Source organism: Anomaloglossus baeobatrachus, chromosome 2 (genome assembly GCF_048569485.1).
Source record: "Anomaloglossus baeobatrachus isolate aAnoBae1 chromosome 2, aAnoBae1.hap1, whole genome shotgun sequence".
Taxonomy (NCBI): Eukaryota; Metazoa; Chordata; class Amphibia; order Anura; family Aromobatidae; genus Anomaloglossus; species Anomaloglossus baeobatrachus.
This window is the reverse complement of record NC_134354.1, coordinates 785,864,601-785,874,024: the sequence shown is the minus strand read 5'-3', so window position 1 is coordinate 785,874,024 and position 9,424 is coordinate 785,864,601. Positions and strand designations below refer to the sequence as shown.

The 9,424-nt window shown below is 46.3% G+C and overlaps 1 protein-coding gene across 1 annotated transcript in view; it reads left to right on the top strand.

Moving 5' to 3' along the window:
- RAB6A (RAB6A, member RAS oncogene family) overlaps nt 1-3,594 on the top strand; it is a 12,561-nt gene extending 8,967 nt beyond the window's left edge. The window contains exons 2-5 of the mRNA XM_075333989.1: nt 109-307; nt 456-549; nt 907-973; nt 2,198-3,594. Coding sequence (XP_075190104.1) covers nt 109-307; nt 456-549; nt 907-973; nt 2,198-2,262 — 425 coding nt within the window. The 3' untranslated portion in view covers nt 2,263-3,594. The remainder of the gene's footprint in view (nt 1-108; nt 308-455; nt 550-906; nt 974-2,197) is intronic.
- Nucleotides 3,595-9,424: the final 5,830 nt, after the last annotated feature.

Sequence of the window (9,424 nt, the reverse complement as noted above, 5' to 3'; positions counted from 1 at the left end):
GAACCTTCTCCACAAGCAGCTGAATTGTGAGTGCACCTCTGAGGTGTAAGGCGGGATGTAGCACGATCTGACTCCTTTTTCAGGGTTCCTCTTTCACTCCTTGATATTATTCCTTGGCACGTCCCGCACTTTTGGGGCTCGCCCCGTCCACTCCCGGGTTCTGCGCTTTACCCTGTACCCTGCTGTTTCCGTCAGATGTGAACTCATTCCAACAAACGACAAAATGGATCGATGACGTCCGGACGGAGCGGGGGAGCGACGTGATCATCATGCTCGTGGGGAATAAAACCGACCTCGCTGACAAAAGGTAACACGCCGCCCATGATGGCGAGGGGTACGCAGCTCCCGTGTCGTCTACGGGATTCTGCGATATCAGCCAATAACTCAGCTCCTGGTGGATCATCAGGCTGCAAGTGATCTCTGGTAATCCGCTATGTCTTCTGCTCACTCTGCAGGCAAGTGTCCATCGAGGAAGGCGAGAGGAAAGCCAAGGAGCTGAATGTAATGTTTATAGAGACCAGCGCAAAAGCCGGATATAATGTAAAACAGGTGAGGAGCTGCCGCCAGAGAGACGAGGCCTGTGCCTACGGCGGCCTCAGATGAGGGGCGGGTTATGTCATAGCTTAATCGCATCCCACCAAAGTGATGACCTTCCATCCATCCATCCATCACCGGACTCTTCACTCTGTGAATGCCCAAACAGTTTAGGTGGGTGTATGGATGGGACGTCATCGATTACACTCCCAGCAGAGACCACCATAGAGTGTGATTTAGATTTAGAGAATTCCTCCACCAGATGCACCAGCCATTCACTACTGGTGCACGCAACGTCTAGGTGACCTGGTCATTTCTCCATGTTAAGCTGTTCATGTGATTCTCACCTCCGACTGTTCACGTTTCTTTCAGCTTTTCAGACGTGTTGCAGCCGCTCTGCCTGGTATGGAAAGCTCACAGGACAAGAGCAAAGAGGACAGTATCCTTTTATTCATTTATACCCTTCATAATACTGCCCCCTATGTACAAGAATATAACTACTATAATACTGCCCCTATGTACAAGAATATAACTACTATAATACTGCTCCCTATGTACAAGAATATAACTACTATAATACTGCTCCCTATGTAAAAGAATATAACTACTATAATACTGCCCCTATGTACAAGAATATAACTACTATAACACTGCCCCCTATGTACAAGAATATAACTACTATAATACTGTTCCTATATACAAGAATATAACTACTATAATACTGCTCCTATGTACAAGAATATAACTACTATAATACTGCCCCCTATGTACAAGAATATACCTACTATAATACTGCCCCTATGTACAAGAATATACCTACTATAATACTGCCCTTTATGTACAAGAATATACCTACTATAATACTGCTCCTATGTACAAGAATATACCTACTATAATACTGCCCCTATATACAAGAATATAACTACTATAATACTACTCCCTATGTACAAGAATATAACTACTATAATACTGCCCCCTATGTGCAAGAATATAACTACTATAATACTGCCCCTATGTACAAGAATATAACTACTATAATACTGCTCCTATGTACAAGAATATAACTACTATAATACTGTCCCTATGTACAAGAATATAACTACTATAATACTGCTCCTATGTACAAGAATATACCTACTATAATACTGCTCCTATGTACAGGAATATAACTGTAATGGCCGCTGTGGGTGGAGATACAGATTTCGTCTGTTTTTCCCTCTGATGATGACGCTCTTGTCACTTGTGCGGCGCTCGTTTTGCGGCAGTAATTGGGGTGAGCTCTGGGCTGTGATTGAGCCTTTCTGTCTGGAGATCACTGATTGTTCTGTCTGGAGATTAGTTTCCTTTCTTCTTCTTTTTTTTTTCTTCTCTCGTTCATGTAATGGAATAAATCTGCAGAACGATTTGGGAGAAATGTGGAGGGGGAAAAAAAACTGAGCTTATCGGCTGCTACAGAACATGAGATGGCGGTATTAATAACATTGGTCTGTGTAATACCGTCTTGCACCTCTTTGCCAGCAGGTGGTGCTGTTGCAATACTTTTTAGGTAGTGATCTGCTGATCTCGTGATCAACTTTGATTTTGATTGGCGGTCTTTTTATTTTTTTTTGGGGGGGGGCAGATTACTCTTTCGTTGCATTTTCTTTAACCCTTTCCTCCTCAGTGATCGACGTCAGACTGGATAAGCCACAAGAAGCTCCGGTCAGCGAAGGCGGCTGCTCCTGTTAATCTCCCGGTTCCTCCGCGTCCGTCTCCTCCTCTTCCTCCATCCGGAACCATCACTACTTCTCCTGCTCCTCCCTGACCCCCTCCTCCCCCCCCATTAACTCTTCATTAACCGCAGAGTGAATCCGGGCTCGGCCTTCTCACCTGTCCATCGCTGGCTCCACGAGGATCATTAATGATATATTATATATAAATCTATACAGTGTCTTCATTATGTAAATGAAACTAATGGCATCAAGAAAAACAATCTGCCTGTTCAAGTTCACACCGTCGCTGGTGAGTGGCGGTATTACAGGACGCCCGCACGTATGTGCCGGACGAGGCCACGAAGACCCGCATCCATGGGATATGTCATGTGCGTGCTGCGGACGCTTCCATTTTATGGGCCGGCCAGTGACGACCCCCCTCCCCCCGAGGTATGAGGCACCAGCAGCCCCGCACCTCGGTAAAGGCACCTACACACTAATGTAACAGGCTCACCCCCTATAAAATAATGGTCCGTCCCACAAAATGGCAGCTTCCACCGTGCACAAGGTTTGGGAGGGGGTAGGGTGATCATACTCGCCATTGTCTTATACCGCAGCATGTCCCTGCTTCCGAGGTGTGAATTGCTGCTTTTCGATAGTTTTTTGTTTTTATTAACATTTTTTTTTGTTTGTTTTTTGTGTTTATTTTTTTTTTAATTAAAATAAAATATAAATAATGCACTTTGTAATGTCGCTGAGCAGAATCACTAAGAACCGTGCTGCGCCGAGTGGCGGAGGAGCGAGGTGCCGACAAACTGCCATGTACCACCATCTACTGACTGGGGGGAAAATCCACCATCCTGCATTGCAGGGGGCTTAAACTTTCTCTACCTGAAGCGTATTAGGAGAATTTTACTTTTTTTTTTTTATTTTGTTTCACATATTACAGCTTTTTAATTTATTATTCTCTATAAACCTGCAGTGTAAAGCATGGAGGATTTCAATCTGGTTATATGTATACACTTCATATTACATGTGTAACGAGTTGGGAGCATGGAGATCCGTTCAAGGATATTAGAGATTGTTGGATGCAGCCGGGGCAACCACAATGGAAACCTCCATGCTTTACACTGCAGGCTGCATCCGGAGTAAAGAACAATGGAGCAAAAGTAGCTAAATTGATTTTTATGTATATAGTTAATTCAGCTTTATTTACAGAACAGTTTACACCCCTTTCATTATCGCAGCGGTATGTCGCCGGCACGGGATTGGCGCAGTACAATGTCTTCTGTCTGTCGTATGATGGGGCACCACTTACTATGTTATTTCTCTTGGTATTAATAAAAGTGCAGTTTTTTCCATGGGTAAATGATTACGACCAATCTCTTCCTGGTGCCGATTACAGGACAATGCATAATTTACATATATGTATACTTGTATGTGAACTGCAGTGTAAAGCATGGTGGTTGAAACATGTTATCTTCTATATAACCACCATTCTTTACACTGCACTTTGCATACATGTGGTCACATGCAGACTAGACGTTTGCAATCTCAGCTTAATATAGGTGGTGAACTGAGGGAGGCCAGAAATGTCTGGAGAGGAACCTGGGGCGTGATAATCTGGAGGAGACGGGGAAGTCTGGAGACTGACAAGAGAATGATGGGGGTCAGGAATGTACGGAAGAAAAAAGGAGGCTGGAGGGCACAAAAGAGGCTGGAGATCGACAAATCAAGAGAAGAACGGGTCGAAGTGGAAAAATGGTCTGAAGAAGAGGAGGAAGCTAGAGGAGACCGAGGAGTCTGGAGAATGGCAAGAGATTGTGAGTCAGGGATGTAAGGAAGAGGACACGAGAGGTTGGCGAAGAGGAGGCTGCACGGCACAAAAGAGTTTGGAGGTCAAGAAATCTAGAGGAGAGCCAGGGCTCTGAACGACAAATCTAGAGGAGAGCTGGGGCTCTGAAGATGGCCAAATCTAGAGGAGAGCAAGGGCTCTGAAGATGGACAAATCTAGAGGAGGGCAGGGGTCTGAAGATCGACAAATCTAGAGGAGGGCAGGGGTCTGAAGATCGACAAATCTAGAGCAGGGCAGGGGTCTGAAGATCGACAAATCTAGAGCAGGGCAGGGGTTTGAAGATCGACAAATCTAGAGCAGGGCAGGGGTCTGAAGATCGACAAATCTAGAGCAGGGCAGGGGTCTGAAGATCGACAAATCTAGAGCAGGGCAGGGGTCTGAAGATCGACAAATCTAGAGCAGGGCAGGGGTCTGAAGATTGACAAATCTAGAGGAAGGCAGGGGTCTGAAGATTGACAAATCTAGAGGAGAGCAGGGGTCTGAAGATTGACAAATCTAGAGGAGGGCAGGGGTCTGAAGATTGACAAATGTAGAGGAGGACAAGGGTCTGAAGATCGACAAATCTAGAGAATATAGGGGTTTGGAAGAGGACGAAAGATGTGAAAAAGGGGAGAACAGGGGTCTAGAGATGGAGAAAAGAGACCTCCAGAGACAAAGAAGTCTTTAGAACGACAAAAGTTTTATGGGGTCAGGGATGTATGGAAGAGGACAGAGAAAGTTAGAGAAGAGGTGGCTGGAGGGAACAAAAGAATTTGGCAAATCTGGAGAACAGGGTTCTAGAAGGGGAAGAGAATGGTCTGAAGAACAGGCGTCTGGAAAGGACAGCGGTCTGGAGGAGACGGAAGTTTGAAGAATGACGAGATGATGGGGGTCAGGGATGTATGGAAGAGGACACAGGAGGTTGGAGAAGAGGAGGCTGGAGGGCACCAAAGAATTTGGAGATCAACAAATCTAGAGGCGAGTAGGGATCTGAAGATTGACCAATCTAGAGGCGAGTAGGGGTCTGAAGATTGACCAATCTAGAGGCGAGTAGGGGTCTGAAGATTGACCAATCTAGAGGCGAGTAGGGGTCTGAAGATTGACCAATCTAGAGGCGAGTAGGGGTCTGAAGATTGACCAATCTAGAGGCGAGTAGGGGTCTGAAGATTGACCAATCTAGAGGCGAGTAGGGGTCTGAAGATTGACCAATCTTGAGGAGAATTAGGGGTCTGGAAGGAGACAAAAGATTTGAAAAAGGGAGAACAGGGGTCTAGAGATGGAAAAAAAGAGGCCTCCGGAGGAGACAAAGGAGTCTGTAGACTGACAAAAGCTTGATGGGGTCAGGGATGTATAGAAGAGGACAGAGGAAGTTAGAGAAAGGAGGCTGAGGGGACAAAAGAGTTTGGAAAACAACAAATCTGGAGCACAGAGGGGTCTGGAAGGGGCAGAAAGCTCCGGAGAAGGCTGGAAGAGTGTAGGGGTCTTGGGGGATGGAGGACAGAGAGGTCTGGAGAGGATAGATGTTTGGAGGAGCACATAGGGGGCAGAGCCGGTGGAGAGGACAGACCTGTTGGCACAGTTTATTCTCTTCTATTATAATATGGTTAGATATAGAGAGAGAGCCGGTGAGAGCCGGTGACCTTGTGGTGAGAAATAAAGAAAACCTGGAATCATCAGTGGAATGTGGTTTAGGTTAACCAAAAAGGGACCACCACGCAGTATGATGCCCCCATGGACCCTCACAGAGCGTAATGGCCCCTACAATTCTATACATAAACTATGATGTCCACAGCTCTCAAAACACAGTATGATGCTCCCATACACTGATGGCTCCCTATAGCCCCACACACAGTATGATGACCCCTTATAGCCCCACACGCATTGTGATGGCTCCATATAGGTCCGCACACAGGATGTGGGCCCCATATAGCCCCACACAGTATGGTGTCCCCACAGCCCTTCATACACCATATAGGATCCTGTGCTCTGCGACCTGACATTTCTCAGCTCCACCACTATATTCTACTGTATTTGCGTACTGAGGATGCAGGTAAGATCAGTACACCCCCCTGAAAAGATTCTGGGAATGTTCTGCTGGATCCAGGATGGTTGTGAAGTATGTATTCGGAGTAAGCCTGATACGGAGAAATGTGTTGTGAATACATTTGAATTAGATTCCAGTTTGGTGCTCCCTCTTGTGGGCAGTGCTGGTAGTGCAGTTGACTTGCTGAATGGGAACCAGCCAGCTGACGAGGATTGGCACTCGGGCCATTCGGATTGGGCCTAGATATCCGAGTAGTGTTCTCTTGTTCCTTGCCGGTGCTCAATGTATCTCCTGTGTGCTAAGGACATTCTGAAACCAGCTCTATTCTCTGTGTCTACCAGAACTTTTCTCAGATAATTTGGTCTTTGTACCTCTGCTTATGGTTTTCACTTTCTTGTTATTTTGCCTGTGTAGCGTTCTTGGTGGAGTTGGATCATTCCCTGCTGGGAATGTCTGTGTACCTTGCTCCATGTCCTGCTATGTATTGTGTTTTGTCATGCTTGGTACAAAATTCAGTCCTTCCTCTATAGCAGTGTTTTTCTTGGATCCAAGTAACACCAGAGTACTGATATAGTGGGGGAGAGCCCGTGTAGGCTCAATATTTTTCCATATCAGGCATGCTGAGATTTATTAGGGTTTTTACGGCTGCAGTCAGTGCTCTTTCCTATGCAGATAGTTTGGGCCTCAACTTTGCGAATCTGTTTTCTAGCTATGCATTGTGTTTTCTTAGCCCCCCACATGTAAAGACTACGGTGATATCTATGTCTTTGGGGATTGCTCCGAGGCAGATTAGCTTTTATAATATTTCTCTCTGTAAGAATATTTAGTTCTCCGGCTGTGTCGAGACGACTAGGTCATCGTAGGCTCGTCCCACGGCTACTTCTAGTTGTGTGTCAGGATTAGGTCTGAAGTCCGTTAAGGTTCCAGCCACTCTGGTTATTTTTTGGGTTTCCGAGTTATTGTGTTTTTTCTGATCCTCCTCGGTTACTTAATTATAACGGACTTGTTTGTGGCATCTCCGGTGCCTGTCACTCGTTACGGCTGCGACTCCTTGTTCTTTTCTTATCACTGCGATATCGTCCTTACGATTTAGTTGACGTGGCAAAGTGCTGCATAGTCTGCATGGAAATAGATCTGCTGCCCTCTGCTGCTAGTACAAGGTAATGCAGAAATATCACATCTACATTATTTGTTTGGGGTTCATTTGATACAAGCTTATATGACATCAAACTTCTGGTCCCCAAATCTTCTACACCCCCCCCCCTTCCCCCCCATCTACCATTCATGATGCTGGTATTACCCCATCTTCTCCCTCCAGTAGCGACGCTTGTGAAATAACATGTTTGGTCTTGTTTCATCTCCTTGGTGGCGGGCTGCAGCAGCAGAAACCTTCCCCCTTCTACTCTCTGCAGGTAAATCACACAGTTGAGGGTGTCTGAAAACCTTAAAGGCACAGAAAACTATCCACACTGATAAAATTACAACACACCCTCAAATGTGAGAAATATAATAACGTTTTTACATTTAGTTCCATTCACCATTTTTGTTACAATGTATCAGTGCAGGCAAAATATACAGTAACTAGAATCTCATACTCAGGATTGTCTGGACGTCATACAAAATGCTCAGGTAAAGTCAGAATGCTGTATACAGAGATACATGCTAAGATTCTGTCTGCAGCCACCACTAGAGGGAGCTCTCTGTATACAGAGATACATGATAAGATCCTGTCTGCAGCCACCACTAGGGGGAGCTCCCTGTATACAGAGATACATGCTAAGATTCTGTCTGCAGCCACCACTAGGGGGAGCTCCCTGTATACAGAGATACATGCTAAGATTCTGTCTGCAGCCACCACTAGGGGGAGCTCCCTGTATACAGAGATACATAAGATCCTGTCTGCAGTCACCACTAGGGGGAGCTCACTGTATACAGAGACACATGATAAGATCCTGTCTGCAGTCACCACTAGGGGGAGCTCCCCGTATACAGAGATACATGATAAAGATTCTGTCTGCAGTCACCACTAGGGGGAGCTCCCTGTATACAGAGATACATGATAAGATCCTGTCTGCAGTCACCACTAGGGGGAGCTCCTTGTATACAGAGATACATGATAAGATCCTGTCTGCAGCCACCAGTAGGGGGAGCTCCCTGTATACAGAGATACATGATAAGATTTTGTCTGCAGCCACGACTAGGAGGAGCTCCCTGTATACAGAGATACATGATAAGATTCTGTCTGCAGCCACCACTAGGGGGAGCTCCCTGTATACAGAGACACATAAGATCCTGTCTGCAGCCACCACTAGGGAGAGCTCCCTGTATACAGAGATACATGATAAGATCCTGTCTGCAGTCACCACTAGGGGGAGCTCTCTGTATACAGAGATACATGATAAGAACCTGTCTGCAGTCACCACTAGGGGGAGCTCCCTGTATACAGAGATACAGGATAAGATCCTGTCTGCAGCCACCACTAGGGGGAGCTCCCTGTATACAGAGATACATGATAGGATCCTGTCTGCAGCCACCACTAGGGGGAGCTCCCTGTATACAGAGATACATAAGATCCTGTCTGCAGCCACCACTAGGGGGAGCTTCCTGTATACAGAGATACATAAGATCCTGTCTGCAGCCACCACTAGGGGAAGCTCCCTGTATACAGAGATACATAAGATCCTGTCTGCAGCCACCACTAGGGGGAGCTTCCTGTATACAGAGATACATAAGATCCTGTCTGCAGCCACCACTAGGGGGAGCTCCCTGTATACAGAGATACATGCTAAGATTCTGTCTGCAACCACCACTAGGGGGAGCTCCCTGTATACAGAGATACATGATAAGATCCTGTCTGCAGCCACCACTAGGGGGAGCTTCCTGTATACAGAGATACATGATAAGATCCTGTCTGCAGCCACCACTAGGGGGAGCTCCCTGTATACAGAGATACATGATAAGATCCTGTCTGCAGTCACCACTAGGGGGAGCTCCCTGTATACAGAGATACACGGTAAGATCCTGTCTGCAGCCACCACTAGGGGGAGATCCCCGTATACAGAGATACATAAGATCCTGTCTGCACTCACCACTAGGGGGAGCTCCCTGTATACAGAGATACATGATAAGATCCTGTCTGCAGCCACCACTAGAGGGAGCTCCCTGTATACAGAGATACATGATAAGATCCTGTCTGCAGCCACCACTAGGGGGAGCTCCCTGTATACAGAGATACATAAGATCCTGTCTGCACTCACCACTAGGGGGAGCTCCCTGTATACAGAGATACATGATAAGATCCTGTCTGCAGCCACCACTAGG